Source organism: Lissotriton vulgaris, chromosome 2_2 (assembly GCF_964263255.1).
Source record: "Lissotriton vulgaris chromosome 2_2, aLisVul1.2, whole genome shotgun sequence".
Taxonomy (NCBI): domain Eukaryota; kingdom Metazoa; phylum Chordata; class Amphibia; order Caudata; family Salamandridae; genus Lissotriton; species Lissotriton vulgaris.
Genome location: NC_141688.1, coordinates 100,529,021 through 100,555,577, shown reverse-complemented (window position 1 = coordinate 100,555,577; position 26,557 = coordinate 100,529,021). Strand labels below are relative to the sequence as shown.

At 42.5% G+C, this 26,557-nt stretch overlaps 1 protein-coding gene across 1 annotated transcript in view; it reads left to right on the top strand.

Moving 5' to 3' along the window:
* ALDH1A2 (aldehyde dehydrogenase 1 family member A2) overlaps positions 1-26,557 on the top strand; it is a 235,675-nt gene that overhangs the window by 96,498 nt on the left and 112,620 nt on the right. The window contains exons 2-4 of the mRNA XM_086959367.1: positions 4,329-4,433; positions 6,469-6,609; positions 10,462-10,591. Of these exons, the coding sequence (XP_086815493.1) occupies positions 4,329-4,433; positions 6,469-6,609; positions 10,462-10,591 (376 nt within the window). The remainder of the gene's footprint in view (positions 1-4,328; positions 4,434-6,468; positions 6,610-10,461; positions 10,592-26,557) is intronic.

Genomic DNA, 26,557 nt, shown 5'->3' with positions numbered 1-26,557 from the left:
TGAAGAACCACTATAGCATGGTGACTGCACGGTGAGAACTAAAACCATTGCAGAGAGCATGTTAACAGCCTGTGTGTGTAGGTCGTGCACAACTGCCGTACCCTGGACATGATCAGCAGCATCAGAATACTTTGTAAATTTTTGCGGGAAGGTACAGAGGTGTGTGTGAAAAAGTGCAGGGCTCTAATCTCCACCGTCTCACCATGGTCCTATCCCCTTTGACTAGGTGGTAATGGGCTCAAAGCCCAGGGGTTTCTCCTGTGTATGCCATCTATAGAACCCTTCCCCTCCTCCCACACACAATACAAATATTCTAAAGGTTGTAAGGTGTGGTCCAGACACTGTTAGAAATGTGCAAAGGCATGTAGCAGAACAGATGAGAAGGGTCGACATAATACGAATAGTTAGGCATCTCACAGAAGAACAGCATGTGTCCACAGTGGTATGGTTCTAGATCAGGACTTTCTGTGCGATAAAGGAGTTAAGATTCGTTGAACCATCACCGTATACACAAGTCCTACTCAAGGAAGTACCTGTGTTATCTACAGAGGATAGTATTGCAACCTGTTCCAACTAAGGTTCACTGGTCACCGACCACACACATTATCCATCAGTTTAACTTCAGAAATATAGAGGAGAAAGTTCTCCAGAATACCAGCAACCCAGGATTTCTCCCAACCTGCAGCTGACATAAGAACCTAGCCTCCTGCTCCTTAGCAGACTCTTGAAAGTAGAGCTAGAGTTGTTCTGGCAAACGTTTTGTTGAGGTTTGCTAATGAACTCAAGCCATTCAATCTTGCTCTTTTGCACAGCCTGACTGCCATATTAGCTCTATCTCAACATCAACTGAAGTAACGTTTTTCATTCTAAATAATATTCGTTATTTTTTTTAATCACAAGTCCATTCTCAACAGAACATGACAATCTAAGACTGCACCAGTAAAACCCAAGCATGTAGCATGATTGGATGAGAGACTGGAATAATCCCACAAGTAATGATTCATGAAGGTGTGCTATCCGGCCAGTGCTTAATTTGAGAAAGGGGTTGCAGGTGGGGTCCTCGGCACTCATTTTTGGGTACTGGCACTTATTTTACCTCAACAGACTTTGATACACAACAAGAGAGGGAAATCACAAAACGGGGAAAGAAGGAGAAAGAGAAAGAAGGAGGAAGAGATAGCCAGACAAATAGTGGCAAAGGGGGAGAGCCAGGATAAAAAACAGAGGACTTGTAAATGTAAGACAAATAGGCAGGGAGTGACTTGTGGTGGCATGAGGTGGAATCATGACTATGCATCCTTGGTATTCAGCACTTTGACCTTCCATAGCGCTGGCTGAGGACTTGCGAACAAAGCTTTAAATCTGGCACTTATTCTTTTATAAATAAAAGCACTAGATCCCTGCATCACTCTAAGACATTGCAAGTCACAGAGAATAATATTACACACAGTGGCATACCTAGGGTGGGAGAAGGTGGGGCGATCCTTACTGTGCAGCACTATTTTTGGGGGCCGGTGGATGAGAGCAAGTCATGTCTGTCGACGACCACTATCCCCCAGCCTCCCGAGAACAAGTCATCCATGGGCCGCTAGACCCCACTCCTCCTGGAACAAGTCGGATGCCACCTCTACCCCCCTGGAGCTCTTACCTGCATCAGGCAGCAAACTTAGGGTCCGCCTTGTATGACAGTAGGTCTAGCTATGCCACTGATTACACAGCTAGTAGAGAACCCGAGTCACCATGTTGGCCGGAATGAAGTCGATTTTGCATGTTCAGCTGTAGAGCTCGATGGCTTTTGCATGCGTATACAAAGGACTATGCTTGGATCCTCACTGTTAAAATGAGTGCTCCAGAATATATCCAGGAGCTTGAAGAGTAGAGACCAGACAATCTTTGAGTTATAGGGCCATATCTAAACACACTTTATTTAGGTTTAATCTATGTTCATGATGGCCCGAGCCGACAGTCACAAAAGATAATAGGCAACCTTTTTCCATGTTATGGTGCTTTACTATTGCATTGGTAATGTGGTAATACCTAATCAATTTAAATCAATTATTGACAAAAGTGCACAATCTGTTAACCGCACATTTAACAATAAGTTGCTCATCAGAATACCTTTAAATCAGTGCCCGAGTTTAGGTATGGTGTTATAAATAACCCTGGGCGAAGCGCTACACTCGCGTAGTTTGCGAAGTTTGCGCAACTTCGCACTACGCGAGCTGCACGTAGCACAGTGCGAACACGCGTAATGCAGCGGTCATTTTTTTCTTGTTCGCGGTCCTCAACGTCACGTTCGCGACCGCGAGCAAGCAAAATTACATCCCAGCGAGATTCTCAACGCGGGGAGGTCAGGTTTCTCATTGCGAGTGGTTGCGCATGCTCGCGACCGCTCGCAATGAGAAACTACCAGTTCGCGTTGAGAAAGCTGCCGCTCAAGTAAAAATCTACTCGAGCAGCAGAAAACTACAGCTCGCACAGTGCAAGATGCCGTTTTCAATGATTGCACAGTGCCAGATGCTTGTCCGCACTGTGCAATTATTGAAAACGAATCTTGCACAGTGCAAACATGGTACTACGCAGCTCGCGTAGAGGTACGTGAAGTTCGCGTAGTGCGAAGTGCACTTCGCGTAGCGCTACTTCGCGAACTACGCCCACCCTTAGTTATAAAACATGAACCACCTTAATTATGTACATGTGAGGTTTTATTAGGGCATCTCAGCCATCCAGGATGCTTATTTATTTTCGCAAAATTATACAGCACCTACCAGACCTGTATGTGTTGCAAAAGCACTTTACAGAAAGGCATTGGTGACCCATTACTAAGGGACCATAAATATGGATACAAAGAATAGAAAACATCAACAATGTGTTCTCAACAAAGACTGACAACTAACAGATATAACCTCACAGTGTTCAGCTATACGCTATTTATTCTACAGATGCTGAATATTTGTGTGCAATAATAGATGGGCTGTTTCTCACTGTTTTCCTAAGTGGTCGTGAAAAGAGTTTGACAGAGAGAGGTCCTCTCATCTCAGGTTAACTCCGGGCTGCTGACGTGTTGAATCTGCCTTCGAAGGTTGGTGCGGATTAGTAAGAACAGTAAGCAAACCTGCACACGTTTTTAACTCAGAAATGGTCCTGCCCTGTAGCTAGAGAGAGGATGCCGAGGTTTGGCGAGGAACACAGGAGCCACACAAGATGAGGAGAACCTTTGAACGGGTGGAGACGGCAGAAGTTGATTTTAATGTGTTGTCATCTTCCTACATTTCACATTTTTGTCTATCAAATCCATTTCTACTCTGAAGTGCGTGCACGGGTCACATTCACGTGTACATGAAACAAGAGTATATGGGTGCGTCATTAGTAAAAGTACATATGCAGGGGCATACACTAGGAAGATCATCGTGTGACATTACCTAGGTCAGGTATATCAATAAATATGAGACTGGTTAAGCCTGGGGTTTATTTTTCTTCCATTGGTAGGCACACAGATATGTTATACCTGGATGTGCAAAGTGACTAGATGATATATGGAAATTTATTTATTTATTTATTTATTTACGCGACTTTTATAGCGCAACAAATGCATGCCTAATATTGAATAAATATGGAAAATGCGAAATAGATGTCACACATTTCCAAAATTAGGACAGTGCTCTAGAAAGAGATGGTCCACATTAAATATTTTGCTCTATATTTGATACCACCATCATATATGGCACAGGCTAGCCCTCACTGTTGCACAGCAGAAACGGTCAGCTAGTTACTGAGAATGAAACTTGGAACTGGAGTGAAGCAATCATACCATATCTGCGGATTGGTCTCTCCTGCACATCAGTGGTCATCATTCACAACATGGAAACACTTTCCACACAGAATCACAAAACAAAAACACCCCGCCACCTATGCACAATAAATGGCGTAGCTTCAGTACTCCGCATAGGGGTGGTAAGGGCTATATAAATGCTGCAATACTATATACAGTGCAGGCAAATGAGAATAATACTGTGTACATGGTTGTACTGGTCTGTTTATGTCACTGAACCTCTTAAAATCATGGTCATCCTATGTAATTGTTCATCTAAACTACGTCTACGTAACCCTACTGGCAAAGCAGGCAACTGCTTAATTTAAAAAACATTTTTTCTAATCATGAATCTCATTTTACGCCAACATCCAAAATTACTCCTAACTGTCAAATAGGCTTAGTAACGTCTGTGAATATTACAATATGCTTATGTCATGGTATTATGGCAGTGGTGATGTCAAGATCCCATTTATGGAGCCTGATTTGACATTGTGTCTTAAATTACTTTCTCTAGATATTTATCAACAATGAGTGGCAGAACTCAGAGAGTGGGAAGGTTTTTCCAGTGTACAATCCAGCGACGTCAGAGCAGATCTGCGAAGTGCAAGAAGCAGACAAGGTAAAGCCACTTTATATAAAACATTATTTTATAAGTTGTCTATGGGGCATGCAGCTGATTCACTTCTAGAAATAGCCTGTGGAACATTTCTAGCTATCTTTCAAATTTTCCGATATCTTGCTTTCCTCTGAGCCTAATTCTCGAATATACCCACTTTGTAAATGCAGAACAGTATATCTTAGTTGTTGGTGTTGTAGGCCATGGCGAAGAGGGACTACACAAGAAATGTCCTCTTCACCCGAGCTGATGATACACACTTGCCTTAATCAATCCCAGGGAGTGATAGTGTTCCTCCTACCACAGGGTGGGTCATTACTATCTAGTCCCACTGCCTTAAATAACATAATGCCTATGACAAAATTTGGATATGTAAAATATTTCGGCATTGGTCGTCCCTAATGGGTGGGGCCCCACTGCACTGCAGGTCATCCCATGGTCAGGGGGGTTATGTTACAGCCCTGGTGTGTTTCTATGCACCACTTTCTAATGCTGGGGGGCAACTTGGACTCCAAAAACCTTATTGGTCCTCTGAGTCACACAGCAGCACCCTGTGCACACAGTCACAAACAAGATTAATAAATGCCTCTGCCTGCTGTATAAACAAGCCGATCCAGTGAATATGGTAATGGCAAGGAAATTAATGACGCAACAGCCAACACATAGTGCATACGACTACATAGCAGGAGCTCGGCAAAAGGGGTTGGAACATCGCAAGTGTTGCCCCTGCCTGGTACATCACCCATTATGGAAAGGGCAGAAGACTGCCACTTGATAACTCTCACACTATCGCCTTTGTACAACCAGGCTACATGAGGCACTGCTGGCTTTACAATGTAAGGGTTTTGCTGTGCTCTTGCTTTCCTAAAGAAGTAATGGGCTTTCCTGTGGGATGTTGCTACCAGTTGTTTGTTAAAATTTAATTGATTATCCTAATTCTTGTGTACATTTTTAAAGTTTCAGAATGATAAATTAAAAGTTATAGCTGTTCATATTCATCAAATGTGATTTGACTTCTGGACAGATCCTGATTCCCTTACTAACCTTTCTAAAAAATTGCTCAAAGCAAGGTATTGGGAATATATCCACAGTTGTATACTACAAAATCCTAATATTGGAAGACTGACTCTTAAATTCTTTGATGTTAAAACTGAAAGTAAATTTGAATGCTTCATGGACGAAATTCTGCCCGCAATGGCAAAATCATTGTACCTAAAGTATCGTTATGGCATTCTGCAAATTAAATCTAGAACATCTAAGTGGGTGTGTGATAAGGGCCCATAGCAAATCCCAAATCTGAGATGTGCGATCTGTGTGATATAGGCGCTAGGGAAGATGAGGCTCATGTTTTATTTCTCTGTCATGCATATCTGCAAGCTAGGAAAAAGTGGATTAAACCCATTTGCCTCCTTTTAGGCTTTCAGAAAATTAAAGATGGGGAAAGAGTGTTCAAGGGGGACACATCACAGACTATAGTATTTAGTCTGAGACGTTTTTTCCTTGCTTTGGCAATAGTTAGGAAAAGATATGGACTAAAAATGTAATAGGATTGTACTAACAAGAAACAAATCAGTTTTAAACTTAACTCACTGAATGGTAATAGGTCAAGTAAATGGTCGTGTTTTAAAGTCACTCTTATACATTTAAGTTTTAACTTCTCCTTGTATAATGTTTACAGATTGTTACTATCCGGATACTTATTTACCGTACTACTTTTATTATACTAGTTCCTGGTATCTTTTAAGTCTTTTTAGATTGTATTTATTTATATATTTTAAAAAAATATATACTACCTCGATCAATGAATTTACATTGTGTCTGTAAGATTTTCCACTCTGACAAAATTATGTGCCCTAGAACCTTAATCCCTAATTATGCAGATATCTTATGCATGTTTGTACTAAGCTTTATTTTTTATTGGTACCTTATCTTATTTTATGATGAATGTATAAATATGCACTGTATTCTTTTATGGTTGTCTTAACCGAAATAAAGAAACAAAGACAAAGATTTGACTTTATTTATGTCTCCATTTTAGTCCGATATAGACAAAGCAGTGAGGGCGGCAAGGCTGGCCTTCTCTATCGGTTCGGTCTGGAGGAGAATGGATGCTTCGGAAAGGGGCCGACTCTTGAGTAAATTGGCAGACCTGGTGGAGAGGGACTTGGTAATTCTTGCTGTAAGTAGCTTAAGTGCATAATATGCTTGTTAAGCATGCATGATGGAGTCTTTTTAGATCTCAAACACACTTGAGGCCCCCATTGCCTCCTTATGGAAGGGGCTGGATTAGGTTGTATTTCTGTATTGTTTTGGTATGTGATGTAAGATTAGAACCTTGTTTATAGGTTCTATCACAAAAAGCAGCTACTCATATACCCAGAAGACATCATTACCCGAGCTGGTCTTCCTCACATTGAAAGTAGAGAATTTTAATAGAATACAGGTGTTGGTACTTTTGAACACTAAGATAGTTTTCCAGACCACAAGCCGTATGCAAAGAATATTTTAGGCTCTAAGACAGAATAATCTGTTTTCAGTTCAATTAAACGAGTGTAGAATGTGGCATTTTTTATATTTCAAATACTGAAATGTTAGTTCTATTCATTTTAATTTTCATGTGACACATCTCATCTCCACATCAACTTGTGTTAAGTTTTTAATTCTAAAAATAATTAGTGCATTTTGCTATCATAGTATATTATGTACATTATTCCAAAGCACATTGAAAATCAGAGTTAGTTCACAATCAACTAGATTTACAATGGTATCAATCTGAATGAAGGGTTGGCAGGAAGAAGGCCGTCTTTGTCCAGCGACAGCCCTCCTCTAACCTCTCCTTGCTCCCCCCATTGTACTGAGGCTACTAGGAGGGCGGACAGGTTGTGCATAACATGTGTTCTGTGTAGGCTAGGGAGGGCCCAGGGGAGGTTTTTCTGGGGGTATAGATGTGCCCGGAAAGGGGGGAGGGGGGGGTGCAGTTGGTCCTGACTTGGAACAAACACGTTTAACCCCTTCGATGCTGATGACGAGCTCAGCTCGTCATCAGCCACGGGGGGCGTGTGCGGATGACGAGCTGAGCTCGTCATCTAACGCGGCTTTTTGAAAAAAGCCGCGTAGCACGAAAATTACCGCCACAGCGATGAGGTTAAGCACTACTGTCAGCCCGAGATGTAAGCAGAGAAGACGGGGGCCAGCTGCGAGCCATAGGAGCACCCTAGCCAATGCGGCTGCCCAGACCGACCCCATTTTGCCCAGCCTTTTTGGGGTGACTCACCTATCAAGGACTTATTATCTGAGTTTAAGGCGGTTTTAAAAACCAAGCTTGATCCAGTTTTGTCCATGTTAAACCTTATTAAGTCTAGAGTATCAGAAATTCTGGCTCACATAAACCCCTAGAGGGTACTGCAGATGGTGCAGCACCTTTCAACTGAGTAGGTTAAACCCGCTATCTCTGCTCCAGCTTGTAGTACCACCATGCCTCATGTGGCTCCAGGTGCCTGAGCGAGTGTCCTCAAGCCCTTTAGGGGCCCATAAGGAAGCACCCTGGTCCCTCAGACTCAAGCTCTTCCCAGAGAGGCAGTCAGTTACGGTGTTACAGCTCCTTCTCCATCAGTGAACATTGTGGCCGTGCTCAATCTGTCACCAGAGGTGACTTCATATGTTGTGGTTCTGGGGAATGACCCACCCGTACCAATCCCACACCCAAATATTTTCAGGAGTTGAAAAACAAACTGGTGCATTTGTTTAATTCGCACTCCCTTGTTGGGTTGGGGATCTACAACTCAATAGTCAAGGATTTGTAGCGTAAGCTGGGTGGGTGCGGACAGCAGGTGATAAGCGAGGGACTGTGTGGTGGTAAATTCTAATAATCCTTCAATAGTGGCAAACGTTCTGGCTGCCTCAGCTCTACGTCTAATTATGCACAAAAACACACACCTGGTTTAGGGAACAGCCTCCACCAAAGATGGTGCAAACCTGCACACATTGGGGCATATTCTAATATTTGTAAATTACTCTTACACTTTTGAGCAACAATACTACTTTGGGATATTCCCAAAATTTGAGCATAGTTAATCAATAACTTACATGTCTCCACTGAAGTAGGGTGTGAAGCCAAATTTACAAGTGAAAAGTTACTACGGGCAAAAAAAGAGCCGTTGTAAATCCAGCACCACAAATTGCCAACCACTGATACCGCAACACTCTCCCTTAGAAAATAATGGAAGTTAGGGACTTAAAATAAAAACACGAAATTTAATTATTTTAAATAGTTAAAAATATAAATAATACATTTCATGTTAAAAACAATTCTAAAAATAAAACAGGATTTAGTTTATTTTAACATATTTAATAACCCTTTTGGATAATAAAACCAATGTAACAATTTTTATTGAAATATAATGAAATTCTTTTTTAATTAAGTAGATTACAATGCCTATGCCTTACAGTAGGGGGAAGTATATCCTTTACAATAGGGAGTTTATTAGACTTCTCAAAAATATTTTAAATACTTTTATGTAAAATAATATATAAATGCGTTCTAAAACTAGAACACATTAAGAATTATATAGTATTTTAACTTAATTGCAGATTAAATAAATAATTAAATCTAATATATTTAATTATTTAACATTTATTTACTTAAGTATTATTCTTAAAAAGCACTCCACTGTCAGTAGAATTTATACATTTATTTACTATGCATAAAAAATTATTAACAGAACATACATTTAAAAAATGAAACATTTTTAAAATACCTTATAAATACAATTTATATAATTAAAATATTATATAATTAAAATATTACATTTAAGATTACGTGGAATACTTTTACATTAAACAAAATGTATATATATGTACAAAATACACACACACACACATACTTAAAAGTCAAACGTAATATAATGTATTTAACATTAATTCCTGTTGGGTTTCATTATTTTTTACGGAAGGGTATTGCTGTACCTGGACTTACTCCAGGTCTGAGATGGAGTAAATGTACTACTGGTTTAGGACCTTTATAGCCGTAGTAGATGTAAAAGTGACGTTTGTGTGAATAGCAACAGGCTCGCTCTTTTGTATGTGGGTGCTGGTCCCTCCATAAATCCCAATTTAACACTTCCGTAATGCTTCCTTGCTCCTCCCTGAACCCCACCAATTTTCAACCATATTTTTCTACCAATCCCCTAGGCCTCTCCTACATTGAGTACTAAGTAGTAAACTTACATGTGTAAGGATCTCCACATGGCCGCAGGTGATGCCATTAATAGAACTGAAAGCCTAAAATATTTTTCTGACTTAGGGCATTCTCTTTAAAAGGCCAAAAACAAGTGTAGTCTTTCATGAATACTCTAGGCGGAAGTGTTAAGCCTGTTATGGCCTACATGGTTCCTTATGGTAAATTCACCAGCAAATTATTCTCAGCATCAGAGACACAAATACAAACTAGAGGCATTCACAGTTAAGAAAGCCATGACATAAAACTATTAAGTCACAAGAAATGTCCCTATGGTTAGAACCTCCTGGCTGTCTTGATCTTCTCTACTACCAAGACCAACTGGCAGTAACAGAATATGTTGCATCAACCTTTCTAGTGCCTATGGTATATGATACAATCCTTATACCCTTGTTTGGGTCGTTTATGAAAGCTTATTTTACACCACCCATTTATGTTAACAGTAGAATCCATGCCTAGCTTTATAAACCACTACTATTGTTTTATATAGAAGGTCAGTACATGTAACTTAGTGAAAATCTCAAAATGAATCTGGGAAAATGCATCCAAATTCTCACACATTTTGATTCCTTAAGAACCTTTACATGCCCTGACACAGCAAGGCCTAATTGCAACAGAAAGGATCCAGTAAAACATGTAATGTGATGAGATGAATAATATCATTAAACAACAAGAGTGTGCTTGGGTTCAGTATGGGTCAGGGAGAGAGGGTATATTAAACTCAGAGAGGATGTAATGAAAGAAAGGAAAGGTCCTTTGTTAAGCTTATACTTTTCTCCCTGATGTATCTTTTAGACTATTGAATCTCTCGACAGCGGCAAGCCATTTATGCAGGCTTTCTACGTAGATCTCCAGGGAGTGATAAAGACTCTAAGATATTATGCTGGCTGGGCAGACAAGATTCATGGGATAACCATTCCAGCAGGTGAGTTTTTATGATTTCCATTTGAGAACTTGAGTATTTCCCATTTAAAACATATGTGATGTGTGTCATTTATTGGGTACTCGCACATTCACTTTTCCAAAAATCACTCTTATTCCAATTTCCATAAGCACTTTTATATTTTAGACCACTAAAATAGCACCCCAGAATCGGATGGCAGTCCGTTTGAGTCAATTTAAATCCCTCCATTTCTTTACGCTTACCAGATAATGGAGACTTACTTGCACATAGTTGCCTGACAGTCAAGGATACAATATCTTAGAGAGACAAAGAACCTCAAAGGTTACAATACTATGAATTATATTTAATAAAACGATGGAGAGTACTTAGTTCTTCTATAATACAGGTGTTTATTCGCACCCACCAGAGGACACCACCAACAGCCAGCTCTGTTCAATGCCACTCTGTTTTTGTCATGTCCCCACAAAGTTCTGGTGATACACCTAACATTCTCACTGGTGCAGCACTGTTAAAGGGAAACTTACACTACATCTTCCCCTTCAACACATTTATCATGAGGAAAGAGAATAAGTAATAAGGAATAAAGAAAAGAAAAGGAAAAAATTGGAATACCATTTGCAACTAATAACAACAAGGAAATAAAAGGAAAGGGAACTAATATATCACTCTAAAATGTAATCGGGAAAATACAAGGGTGATCTCCTCACTCTTTTATCACGAAACATGTGTTCAGTCTGACCCTCAACTTTATTACGACACATACTTGACGTTCTGGTATGTGTCGTAATAAAGTTAAGGGTCAGACTGAACAACTGTTTTGTGATAAAAGAGTGAGAAATTCACCCTAATGGACGCCTGGTTGCGGTAATGGTGTCCATAAATGCGAATAATGCCTCATACGCACCTGTAAACTAGGTCACTATGACACAATTGTCTCGACTGAGCCTCATCATTATCATCCTCCCTGTTACATTTGGACAGTTGAGACATACTGCAAACATCACTCCCACTCAGCATCACAACATTCTTCACAACCTTGACCCTCCGTTTGGGACCTTGAAATTTTGTTTCACCTTTCGGAGACAACATCGCTTTCTTCACATACACCAAGTCACCAACCTTCCATTCACACTTGCGCCCACCCATCCTGGCAGCATACCTTTGCTTATACCTCTTTTGGTATCTCTTCACTCTCAAATCAACTACACCACTGTTCCTATCTTTCTCACTCAACCACGATGGGGTGAGGTTGGAACCAGACACTCTGCCTTTAAGTTTCTTAAACGGTGAGCAACCAGTGACGCTATTGGATGTGTTCCTGTTCGCCCTCAGTTTTTCCTGCAAAATGCTCTTCAAAGGTATACTAGACTCAACAGCAGCTTGAGCACAAGCCCTTACAAGCCTCCTCATGCTTTCGACTAAACCGTTGGCTTGTGGTGCAGAGAGTTGTGCAGTGGTGAGTAATGGAAAGATCCTTTAAAAACTCCATCATCTCATGGGAGGTAAATTTTACCCCATAATCAGCAACTATACCATCTGGTATATCTTCACAAGCAAACACATCCTTGAGAAGTGTAATGATGTTCTTGGTAACCACAGAACTCATGCAACAAGCTGAAACCCATTTTCAAGTATAATCAATCAAGACAACCACAAGTCTTTCATTTGGAGACAAAACATCGAAGGGCCCTACAATATCCATGGCTAGCTTAGTCCAAGATCGCTCAGGTAACTCGACAGGTGAAAGTGGTGCTGCTCTGACTTTCCTGGATTTATCATTACCAGCACAGAGAGTAAATTCCCTAACTATTTCCTCTACCTGTCGATCCACTCTAGGCCAGCAATAGGATTTAGCGAAACTGCATGCAAGATGACCTTCATGTGCTGAATTGATAATATTCTAGTGCATACTACAAGAGGTAACTAATCTCTCCCCATGATAGAGCCCCCCTAGCTATAAAGCTCAATTCGTCGTGTACATTCCAAAACCCTTTGGCACACTGAGGAACATCACTGAATGCAGGCCACCCACTGACTACGAAGTCCATCACAATCTTCCTAGAGTTGTCACAGGCAATGCTAGTGTAATATTCCAAGTAAGGAGTCTTGAAACAGGTAGGAGTTCATATTCAGTTTAATCTTCAAGAAGGATCTCATTCACCAGCTGGTCAAAGACAGTCCCAACTGACATGGAGTCCACAGCCTCTCTGGTCCACACTATGACATAACAACATTCTAACCAGAGACAAGCATAGAGCATCAAAGAAGAGTAAAAAGAAGGGACAGGGATCATAGAGACATAGAATGTGAGATATGTGAGAGATGTATAGGATGTCACACTTCTCACTCCTTAGAGAAAGAATTCAAATAAACAATATACAATACTTATGACATATAAGCTTTAAACATAATCATCAAGATGTTTAGGTCGTACAGTTGATCTAGTATATCGTCGCAGCTCAGCACCATCATTCTCATTGTTATTTGAACAACATGGCATGTCATTGGGGATATTATTGAATTTACCCTTCAACAACACCACTCTATTCAGGTTCCAAACCCGATAATAATGAGTTTTCACTGCATTGGTAAAAACTTTAATAACTTTCATGGGTTTTAAATATTTGGGATTAGCACTTAACCCTGGACGCTTAATGGCAACCCAATCACCAACTTGTACATGTACCTTCTTAACTGATTTATTTTTAGGCAAAATAAGTTTTCCTTTGTAAAGCTTTCTGTTCCTCTTTTGCTTGCACATCATCACTGTTTGCAAGACACTCCTAACCCTTGCTAAAACCATATTTGTTAACCCATGGTGGTCAAGATTTGTGTTCAGAATTCTGCCTCTAAAGAGTAAGAAAGGAGTCTTTCCAGTAGTGGAATGAGGAGTTAACCTATACTCATCTATTTTTTCCAAGACTTAATTCTTCCAATCAAGAAAGATTTCGCCAAAGAGATGGTATCTTTCAAAACTCTGTTTAACCTCTCAACCATTCCATTGGCCTCGGGATGGTAAAGACCACACAACTTGTGAGATATTCCATTTGAAGATTAAAACTCTTCCATTTCTTTAGAGACTAGTTGTACACCATTATCCGTAAGTATTGCACATGGAATACCTTCTCTTGAAAATAAAGCTCGGAAATATTTAATGATATGACCAGAATCTATATTAGACAAAAAGAAAACTTCAAGCCAACAAGAATACATGTCTACTAAAACCAAAAGAAACACCTGAGAACCTTTCTCATTAATGGGCCCAAGAATGTCCAATGCAACATCCACCCAGGGACGTGAGTGCCTTCTTCTCAAAATCATAGGTTGAACCCTCGGCGACTTAGAACTGTCACTCATGGTGCAAGGTATACATTCACAAATTTCCCTTGCCACCATTTTGTCCATCCCAGGCCCCCAATATGACATGTGTAACCTTTCCTTAGTCTTAGTAACGCCTGGATGAGAAATGTGGGCTAAATTCACGAAGTCATTCCTAAGACTAGAAGGAGGAACCAATTTTGAATCTTCAAAAAATAAACCATTGTCCACTGACAATTCATGTCTCACAGACCAAAAAGGCTTGGTTGATTCTGATCCCCAACTTAGCACTAGACCAAGTCCCTTGCAATAAAGACATCACCTCTTTAATCGTCACATCCAAATTGATTGCCTCACACCATCTTTCCTCACTTATATGTCCATGGTCTACAACACATACCCAATCATTACTGGTACAGGATTCATCACCAACAGAATCAGAATCCTCAAGCAAGACAAGGTGAGAAAGAACACCAGCTATTCTGTTCTCTACACCAGGAATAAATTTGATGGAAAATGTATATTCTTGAATACCAATTATCCATTTAGTGATCCGGCCAGAAATCAAGTCAATTCCTTTTTTTCAAAAATGTCAATCAAGGGCTTGTGATCAATCCTGACCTCAAAATGTATGCCCCACAAAAATGTCTTTAGTTTTTTTATAGCCCAAAAAACAGCTAAAGATTCTCTTTCTACTACTGAATACCTAGTTTCTCGTTCCTTTAAACTACGGTATAAAAACATTATAGTCTTTAGACCGGATGGACTTAACTGTTGAAGGATTGCTCCTAAACCTTTTTCACTGGCATCAGTAGTAAGGATACATTTACATTTATGATCAAAACTCTGAAGAAAGGGCGCATCATTTAAACTTTGCTTGATCTCAGAAAATTCTTTCTCACACTGATCAGACCAATCAAAATTCACTCCTTTACGCAAAAGTAATCTCATGTTAGTGGTTAGATTTGCAAATTTTTTAACAAACTTGGCATAATATTCTACCCTACCTAAAAATGTCATCAACTCCTCTTTGTTAGATGGGGAACTCAGGTTCTGTATGGTAGTAACTAACTCTTTTGCAGCGTGAATCTTTCTGGATTCACCATGCTGTGCATATTCCGCGGTCTTTGGTTGGGTCCGGATTCGTAGTCTTTTCTTTGTTTTTTTTTTGTTTTTTCGTCACCCCTCCTTGGGTGTATTTCCGGTGACGTCGGCATGCTTCCTGCGGAAGCTCCCACCCTTGGGCGCCATCTTCAGATTCTTTTTTCCGCGGTCGGGTCTGGATCGTTCCCGTTGGGCTCCAGACATTTTTGGAGAAAGTACTAGGAAAAGATTGAAATTGGAGAAGATATCGAAAGAAGAAGACTACTGAAGACTTCGCCGACCACTGACGAGCGAAAGGAAGGAGAAATCATCGAGGACTTCGACGATCGTCGACGTCCACGCTGTCAGGGAGGCCTGAACACTCGATGATGGACAACACGCCGTTCAAGTTCTGCCCTAACTGCCACCACAAGTACGCGCAGAAAGACCGACACCCGGTTTGCAACCTTTGCCTACCGGTAGACCACAGAAGCGAGGACTGCAACGCCTGCTCCGCCTTCGCCCTGAAGACCCTTCGTGTGAGGAAGAGCCAGAGGGTAGCGCACGCCACCCTCCAAGAAAAAGCCCCGACGCCATCGCTGTACGAGCTGGGGATGTCCTCGGAGGAAGAGGACAACGCTGCCGCCGAAGACGACAGCTACACGGTCGTAGAGACCGATTACACGAAGACATCTGATAAGGTAGGAGACTCGTCGTTCCCCAAGAACATGAGAGACTCTGAGTCTCGAAAAAATGAGGGCAAGACCCCGAAAGCGCCGACGCAGAGACACCTGGCGTCCGCGGCTACCCACAGGCCCAGCGGATCCTCTGAGAAGGAGTCCCTGGCGCCGAGAGCTGTTGAACAGCAGAAGTCGTCGAAGATCGTCCCCGAAAAGGACCGATCGACGTCGAGGGAGAAAGACCCTAAAGCCCTGACGCCGTCCAGGGACCCGAAACCCAGTTCGACGTCCAAGTCCTCGGCACCGAAAATCTCACAGCCGAGCCAGGCGTCGAAGAGAGGGGCTGAACAATCCGGCGCGGACAACGCGGCCGAGATGGAAAAGAAAAGACGGCGACTAGAAGCCGAAATGGAAAACATCTTGCAGCGGAAAAAAGATTTCGACGCCAAGATGAGAGCCTTCACGATTTCCCACAAGACCAAGCAACCCGTGCTAGAACTGGTCGAGGAGGAAGACGAACACGTCGAGGAACATGAGCCTGGCGCCGAAATGGTCGACGACCAGGAAGAGGACGAGAATCCCTACGAGACTTAAAGCTATGAGGAGGAAGAGGACAGCAGGTTGTACGCCGAGTCGGCCACCTCTGACCCGCAGGAGGAGGACTACCTGGATGTCGACACCGAGAGCCCGGAAGAGGCGGTCGACACATACCCCTCGAGGCCATCGCCGCCGGACGACATTGGGGCCTACAACTCGGTGATAAGGTCTGCGGCAGCAGCTTTCAAACTCAAGCTCGATGAGGAGAAGCAGAAAGCGGACTTTCTTCTCGAGACATTACTCCCCACGCAAACAAGGAGCCAGTATCTACCTATGCTCGACAGCGTCTTGGCGCAGGGGATGGAAGCATTCAGGGAGCCCGCAACATGCAAGGCAGTCACTCCCAGAACGGAAAAGAAGTACAAGCATTCATCAAAGGACCCAGCCTACATTCGAGGCGTGGTCTCAGCTGACTCCATCATCACGGCCACAGCAAGGAAGAGGGCTAACGTGGCCACTACTTCTGGACCACCTCCTGATAAGGAGAGCAAAAGGATGGACTTAGTGGGCAGAAGGATCGAACGGAATGCCGCGACCCAATGGCGCATGGCTAATTCCAATGCCCTCATAAACAGGCACATGCACCAGATCATGGAGGAGCTAGGAAAACTGGTAAAAGACCTGCCCCAGGAGGCCAGGCAGAAGGCCGAGAAACTGGTGGAAGACGGGAAGAATGCGGCAAATTGTTGCCTCAAGACGGCCCTAGATGGAGCAGACACCTCCAGCAGGCTCATGATGATGGGTGTCACGGAAAGAAGACACGCATGGCTCAGAATCTCGGGCTTCAAGCCAAAGGTGCAACACAGCATCATGAACACTCCGTTCAACGGCGAGACGCTGTTTGGGGCAACAGTTGACGAAAAACTCAGTCACCTAAAGAAAGACAATGAAACTGCACGATCCATGGGAGCTTTGCAGTTCAGAGGCAACAAGAGGGGCACTCAGTCACGGAGGCCCGGCGGAAGAGGTGGAAACCAGCCAGGTACTTCACACCAGGCTTTCCAACAAACGCACCAGGCGGACTCGCAGGCGCAGCCGAGTCAGCAGAAACAGTCCTGGCAGTACCAGTCAAGGGGCCAGTCCTTTCGAGGGAGAGGAAATGGACGAGAACAGCATAAAAGAGGGGGCCAGCAGCCCACCTCTAAATGACTTCAAAGACATCCGTGTGCCCGCCCACAGAAACGATCCCAGGGGGCAGCACGTACAAAGGGGTCAGGACAAAATGGACAACTACCACCACATAACACCAGTGGGTGGAAGATTAAGATTCTACCTCCAGGAATGGAGAGAGATCACATCAGACAAATGGATACTAAACATCATCCAATTCGGCTACTGCATAGAATTGGAAGGGAGGCCAGTAAGCAGGAGACCAAAGAGAAAGCCACTAGCAAACGACCAGCTACAGCGGCTTCAGGAAGAAGCAAAAGAGCTGCTACAAAAGAAGGCCATAGAGCGAGTTCCCTTCAAAGAAAGAAACAAGGGAATATACTCAACGTATTTCCTCGTGCCAAAGGTCGACGAGACAATGAGACCCATTCTGGACCTCAGGTTCCTGAACACTTTCATAAGAACACAAAAATTCAAAATGACCTCCCTGCAGGAGATGCTACCGCAATTGCAGATTGGAGACTTCATGGTCACGATAGACCTCAAGGACGCCTACCTGCACATACCAATGAACGTAAAGCACAAACATATGCTCAGGTTCACGGTCGGAGAAAGCCACTACCAGTTCACAACACTAGCCTTCGGCCTAAAATCAGCACCGAGGGTCTTCACAAAGTGCCTCGCGGCAGTCGCAGCGCACTTACGAAGGCAGGGAATACACGTATACCCTTACCTGGACGACTGGTTAGTGAAAGCAAACTCGTACCAGAAATGCAGGAAAGACGCACATACAGTGACGAGCAAGCTGATAAACCTGGGGTTCTCCATCCATTGGAAAAAATCGTCAATGGAGCCGGAACAAGTAAAGATCTTCCTGGGGGCACAGATCAACACCTTACAGGGCAGGGTGTTCCCCAGCGACAAGAGAGCGAGGGCCCTGGTGAGGGAAACTCGCCTCTACCGGAAGGGACAAGCTCGGACAGTGAGGACTGCGAGCAAGATCTTGGGCATGATGGCATCATGCATCCACCTGGTACCAAATGTACGACTTCACATGAGACCCATCCAAGAATGCCTCCAGGAACAATGGTCACAAGCTTCAGGAAGTTGGGAGGATCTAGTGGTTGTGATGCACGCAGTGCAGAAGGAAATGGCATGGTGGACCATGGAGAACATAACAAAGGGAAAGCCTCTAACACCCCCAACACCAACAGTGACCATCACCACAGACGCCTCCCTGAAGGGATGGGGCGCTCACATGGAGGAGCTCAAGGTGAGGGGTCTGTGGACACCAACAGATGCGACAAAGCACATCAATTACCTAGAATTGAAAACAATCTTCCTTGCACTGAAAGCCTTCCAAACAAGACTGTACAAGCACAGGGTGTTGCTGCAGACAGACAACACCACAGCGATGTTCTACATCAACAAGCAGGGTGGAACACAGTCAACAATGCTTTCGACACTGGCGCAGGAGATATGGAGATGGGCCATCCCCCTCAGGATATACCTACTGGCCATACACCTACCGGGGAAGGAGAACATTCAGGCAGACTGGCTCAGCAGACAGACGTCGACATCCCACGAGTGGGAGCTCAATGCTCAGGAGACGAAGTGGTTGTTCAACAAGTGGGGAATGCCATCAGTGGACCTGTTTGCAACACGCCAGAATGCCAAATGCCAAAGCTTCGCATCCAGACAACCCGAAGAGGGGTCCCTTGGGAATGCCCTATGGATAGATTGGTGCGGGACATTTGCTTACGCTTTTCCCCCGATACCACTGATACACAGAGTACTGAGCAAGTGCAGAGCGAGCAACATGACCCTGATACTGGTCGCACCACAGTGGGCCAGACAGACATGGTACTCGCAGATCATGGAGATGGCACAGAGTGCACCCCACAGATTCGGCAGAAGAAAAGACCTGCTCTCCATGCACAACGGAGAGGTACTGCACCCAGAGCCAGAGAGCCTGAGCCTAGTGGCGTGGCTCCTGAGGACATAGAATTTGCACACTTGAGGCTGCCAGAGAGAACCCTCAGGGTCCTTCGGGAGGCACGAAGGCCCAGCACACGGAAGTGCTACGTGGCAAAGTGGAAGAGATTCACAATATGGTGCAGGAAGGAAAGACTTCACAATAAAATGAAGAAGGACTCCACCGTTCTAAAATACCTCACGCACTTACTGGAGAAAAAACTCAGCTCGTCCTCCTTAAGAGTCCACTTGGCAGCGATAGTCGCCTACACAAGGGGTGAGATGGGCAGGAGTTTCTTCACGTCACAGGTTGTGAAGAGATTCCTGGAAGGAGCGAAGAGGATCGCACCACCCAAGCGCGTGCCGCCACCGGCATGGAACTTGAACATAGTCCTGACGGAACTCATGAAGGAGCCCTTTGAACCACTCCACAAGGCCTCACTAGAAATGCTGACCATGAAGACAGCTTTCTTGGTTGCAATAACGTCCTTACGCCGAGTAAGCGAACTTCAAGCGCTAACGCTGCAGGAACCATACATACAAATACACAATGACAGGGTTGTGATGAGGACCGACCCACAGTTCTTGCCAAAGGTGGTGTCCAAGTTCCACATGAACCAGTCCATACAGATACCAAGTTTTTTCCAAAAACCAACAAATAGCGCAGAGCGAGCCCTACACACCCTAGATGCCAGAAGGGCGGTCATGCACTATATCGAGAGGACAAAGGGACACAGGAAGACAAAGCAGTTCTTCGTGTCATTCGCCAAAAGTTTCATGGGCAAGGCTGTAACCAAGAACACTATTGCACGATGGATCGCGCAAACAATCCAACTCTGCCACAAACGGGCAGGACAAGAACTAGCAGAGGGGCCACATGCCCACTCCACTAGGAAAAAAGGTGCTACAATAGCCTTCCTGGCTAATACACCAATACAAGACATATGCCTGGCGGCAACATGGGCTTCGGTGCACACATTCACAAAGCACTACTGCGTGGATGTTCAGATGAACAGAGAAGCACAAGTCGGACAAAAGGTGCTCCAGCACATATTCAAAAACCAAAGCTCATCTTCCACCCAGCCGCCACAGAAATGAGAAACCGCTACAAAATCTATGCACAGCATAGTGAATCCAGAAAGATTCACGCTGCAAAACGAATAGTTTCTTACCTGTCGGTGTAGTTTTGCAGCTTGATGATCTTTCTGGATTCACTAGCGAACCCACCCACCTCCGCCAGAAAGATGAGGCTGGAGAGGAAAGAGGTGGTCAAAAAAAAAAAAAAAGCAGAAATGACTTTATACACAAAGCGGTTAAAAGAAGTTTTACCTACATAGAACATTGCCATCACTTCGGAGACGAAAGAAACACAGAAAAAAAAATACACCCAAGGAGGGCTGACGCCGACGCCCACCTGGGCGACGAAAAAAACAACAAAAAAAAACAAAGAAAAGACTACGAATCCGGACCCAACCACAAGACCGCGGAATATGCACAGCATAGTGAATCCAGAAAGATCATCAAGCTGCAAAACTACACCGACAGGTAAGAAACTATTCGTTATTTTGGTTTAATACCATTTCCACTTATGTGATGACCAAGATAGTTCAAAACATTAGATCGAAATTTAAATTTCTCAACCTTTATGGTCAATTTATATTCACAAAGTTTTGACAGGACAGATATCTATTCACAACAACATTCTTGTTTAATTGGCGTAAGTCAATGCATAATCGTAAATCACCGTTGGGTTTCTGTGCGGCAACCACCGTTCCCTCAACCATTCCGTTCCCTCAACCTCTTCAATTATGCCCCAACTCTTAAGTTTTCCATTTCTTTTTCCATATCAGTTCTAACTGATAACGGAACATTTCTAACTTTGCCACAAACAGGAATTGAATTGGCTTTTAATTTAATTCTGTGTTGATAACCCTTTAAACAACCTACACCTTTCTTAAACACATCTGGAAAATCTTTTACAAGGTCTTGGACACATTTTTCATCATTTGATTTCTCAACAACCCATAGATTTTTCTTCAAGAGTATAGATGGATCGGAATTGGGATCTAAATAAACCCCCAAATCCGCATGATGCAGCCAGCTAATAATGCTGTCCCCTTTTTTAGATACATACATTTTTACTGAAATCAACCTGTCTTTGTATTCTATTAGTCCTAGAAAATAGCCATGCAGTTTTATTGGTACGCCACCATACGCTAAAGAAATAATATCTGGTTTTATAAGTTTAACCTTATCCTTGAGTTTGTTCATATAAAACGCATTGGTGACTATAGTGATCTTCGCCACTGAGTCAAATAAAACGTTGGTGGATTGTCCTTCAACCATAACGTACTCTGTGGGAGAGGACTTTTTGCAAGATGAACTCTGAACTTAAACAACAACTTGTCCACACTCAAAATCCTCAGAACTCACATCAGAATTTGTTTCTTCATACACTTCCAACTTTTTTGCCCTAGGCCTATGACCTTTTTTCTTACATTTTGAACAAATATGATCCAATGCGGGAAATTTCTTGTCATTAGCAAGATGACCTAATTTAGCACATCTAAAACATTTGAAACAAGCAACATTTTCATTAGCTTTCTTATGCTCTAATTTGTACTTCTCATTTTCAGGAACCTTGCTTTTAACTCTTGCATCATTGATGATTTGAATTTTGACATCTTTCGAACTCTCTTTGTTAATTACTTCTAAGCATTTCAAAGAATGCTCTATTCTTTTAGCAATGGAAACAACTTCTTTTAGGTAGGTTCATCTCTCAACCAAAGATCTTCCCTCACTTTTTCCATATTGCATCCCAGCATAAACTGGTCTTGAATATGCTGGTCAGTCGAAATTTCAAATTTACAGTACAAGGCAAGCTTCCTCAAATATGTTACATAAGCTTCCACACTTTCCTTGTGTGCGGGAGGACAATGTAGTAGCACACAGCGTGTCAACTCCCCAACTGATCTTGTCAACTGACACTTAATCCGCTGGCATTCTAGAATGTCGGCTAATTGAATCATAATACAGGTAAGCACGCAAGGGGGGGGTACAGTTGCCTTAAGGTTAAAAGTTGGAAGCTACTAGAAGACATCCAATACAACACCAAAGACCCTCAATCCATCTTTGTTATCCCAGGTGTGCTACTCTCAGCATTTCTACATGCAAACATGTGGACCAAAGGTTTGTGATCAGTTATTACAAGGAAGTTCTGCCCCCATTTTGAGCAAATGTTTTGACGGCTACACTACACTGGCAAAATTGTTAATGCATTTTAAATAATATTCAGTTAAACCAAGAAACAAGTTAACTTGATCCTTGTTGGATGGTGCTGGCACTTGTGATATCGTTTCTGCCAGCTCAATTTTGGGGCTGATACCCTCGCTAGAAATAGATTGGCCAAGGTAAGACACAGATTCAACCCTGAATTAGCATTTTTTACTTTTTAAAGTGAGTCCTCACTCTTGTAATCTTGATAGAACCTTATTCAGTACCTCATCAAGACCAGCTGTCTTTTCCATAAACAAGTATGTTGTCCTGGAAGAAAAGGACTGAGTTTATCCCCAATAAAACCTCTTTCATCATCCCCTGGTAGCAAGCGGCAGCAGATGCCAAGCAAAATGGCATTCTGATGAACCTATACGTTCCCAGAGGTGTAACATACAAGGTCAAAGCTCTTGATTCCTCATGTAGCCGAACCTGAAGCACCACTCAATTTCGCAAGAGCCTCATTTACGTTGGGTAGAGGCTGCTGTCGACCCAAATACAATTGTTTAGGCTCCTCAAGTCCACACACATCCTGATTTTGTTACCCTTCCTTACTTTTTGAGCTACATGTTGTGCCTTTGCTTTCAAAATTGTCTTGTGTTTAAACCCACTGAGAAGGCCAAGTTTATCGATGGCAACCCCTAGATATCTTTCAATGATGTCCTGGTCATCACTCTGACGTGTGATCAACATCACTTGATCAGGCAAATTGAGGTTCAAAATGATCCCAAGATCTCTCTGATTTCACCATCCCAAAAGATTTTCACCTCTTCTGGCAACATACACTTTCTCGACGGTTTATCTCCCTTTAAACATAATGGTCTGAACAGAGTATCCAACCAGATCAATACTTTGCCCACCATAACCTACAGGATTGATATCTGGAAGCAGCAGTACAATGTTATCACTCCTGAAAGTGCAATTCCAGAATTTATCACTTATCAGCGTGTATGGCGATCTGCTGAAACTGGAACAAACTGTTTCCCAATGCAAACATCACATTTCAGCATTGCTACAACACTAGAGTCTACAGCCATCACATGTTGTACCGCACAGTCTTCAGCTCCTGTTATGCGGAGAATACCTTGTTGAGGATATATTACTTCATCATCCACAAGGTTTAATTTTGCATTCCTGCACATCTGCATGTAATGTCCCTTTTTGCCACAATTCCTACAGTTCATGCTTCCAGCAAAACAATTAGGAAAGTTAGGACCATGACTCTGATTTCCACACCTACGTTTGGCAAATTATCATTACAAAGGCCGGCCACTAAAAAATTATTTACAATGATAATTTACTTAATCTACCCCAATAAAAATACCCTAACACGAGTGGCCGCTAACAGGAAATGGGAGTTGCTGAGCAAGGAGTTCCGAAGGGGAGACAAAATATATTTGAAAAAAGCACTTACCTCCTAATGGCCGCCTCCATTTCTCCTCCGTCGTTGCTTCCTAACAAGTCCTGGAAGCACACAGGCTCCCCAAAACCAATCACAATGCTGCATTGCAGCCTTGTGATCGATCTGAGTTCAATTGTTCAGGGACAGGGGACAGGGAGACTGTCCAGGCTGTGCTTTACAGTCTGGTGGGGAATATGCAAAGTGCACATGAACCACTTCTTCCATTGGGGCATCAGCCCGCCTTAACCCAGCTGTGTGGCTCCAAAAAATACAATTATAATAATGAGGTTATTATTTTATTTTTATTTTTTCCTGCTCTGAGAGCAGTGGGGCAACGCTCCTCCACCCTTGCCTAACACACACCCAAACCATAAATCCAGCCAAACACCTAATGCTATCAATAACAGTATCCATAACTCTAAACTTGTCACTCAAACTAGCACTAACCAAAACCTAAAGTATAAATCAGACCTTAGACCCAACTGTACTCCTAATGCTATCCTTACCACTAATCCCTAGCACTAAACAAGACACTAACACTAACCATAATCTTAATCCTATACCTATTTGCCTTTGGTCTTCAGCCTTCCTGTAACCCAAAACTAGTCTTAAACTAAGCCCTAAAACTAGCCCTACTCTCCACCTAAGCCATACATTGAACCATAACTACTGTTAGATGAAATTGCAATAAAGATTTTCCAGGTAATTTTGGGAACATTAAGTGAAAATATATCTTATGTTTTTGCAAAATACTTGTTGAGTTATCTTGAATGAAAATTGAACATTAATGCATACCTTGCTTTCAAATGTCAATCAAGATCAGTTTTAATTATTTTTGCAAATTTTAAAATTTCCCAAATTACACAAATTCTGAACAAGTGATAAAAAATCCTCCACGCCAAACCATAACCCTTACTTTGGCCCTTATATCTACCCCTATTGCAACCCTTTGCAATATGTTTAGATGACTTATGTTTAGATGACTGCTTAGTTTTCAACTAATGTCAAAAGAAATACTTTATAAAATATTTTTTGTTTTCGCTGTAGTGACCTTACATTATTTTTCTTCAGAACAACTTTTCTCTGGCAGTGGCTTTCTAAAGGAATTGCTCGCAAAAATATTTCTCTCTAGTGTTTTGTTTGTAAAGATTTTATTCTGAGATGTTTCTGTACTGATGTAATAGCTGACACAAAATGGTTCACCGGCCACAATGGAGAACTCGAGGAAAACAAGTATAAACAATATTAATTTGGGAATTGTGTATTAGGTTTTTAATTTTTCATGGACACAGAAACAAAAAACATACTGGGGGGCTGCATATTGTTCTGCATGTTTTTTAATTATATGTATTTGCCTGGGGTCTTATTTGTGCACAGTTGATGTAATTTTAGCATTAGCAAAACTGAATATACAGCATTATATCATATTTTGGTATGCAGATTGTTGATTTAATTTGGGAGTTGCAGGTGACCCGCACTTGCTGACAAATGTTGCTGTTCATAGGCATCACTGGTTACATGGAAGGGATATGCAAATACTAGGAGTTGAGGTTTTAGTTTTCAACCCATACAAATGTAACTTAGTATTTTTTCATTACTATGGATACTACGTTTATGACCAGATTTACCTCACTAATGCCCGTCATGAATTAAAAAAGGGATTAGGCGTAGGCGTGAAATAATTTAGGGAGGCAGAGATCTCAGCTGTGAGAGCAGAGATCTCCACAGCAGTAAATCCGACTCATAAAGGGGAAATGGGAGTATCAAGGCAACGGTTGCCCTGTAATTTGGGGAACATCTGCAAACATGAACATTTGTAGACATTCCTAAACTCCTCTTTCTCCCCTTTTCACCCAGGATGAATGTTGTAAATGTACTGCAGCACAGAGCTGGCCTGAGTCCTCTCACAGGTTGGGAAGGCAAATGTATCACACCCACATTTGGTGGGAGAGTATGCGAAAAACTTTCATCATGTGAAAACGTAATTTCTCATTTAGGAAAAAAGTGAGCATTTCCACAGCGGATTCTACTGCCCCTGAATTGACCTCTCGCTCTGAATAATTCTACACAGAGGGAATAGAACCATGCAGGAAAAGTCATCTTGCCTTCCCAGGATTCTTTTTAGAAACCTGCACCAGGCACAACTTTCCAGGTGTACTTTTTGGAATGCTAGTGAATTAGAATATGCTTGCAGGAGCGATGCCAGGTCCCAGAGGAATCGGGATCCGGCTGGGACCGCGGGGGGCTTGAGACTACCCCCTGGGGTAAGAGGAGAAAGAGGGAAAATAAAGGTCAGAAACGGGGCAGAATAAAAGTCAGAAACAAGTTAAAGAGGCAGAATAAAGGTCAGAAACAAGCCAAAAGAGGCTGACTAAAGGTCAGTAACAAGCAGAAAGAGGCCAAATAGAGGTAAGAAACGAGCAGCCAGAGGCAGAATGAAGGTCAGAAGCAAGCAGAAAAAGGCAGAATAAAGATCAGCAACGAGCAGAAAGATGCACGATAAAGGTCATAAATGAGCAGAAAGAGGTGGAATAAATGTCAGAAACGAGC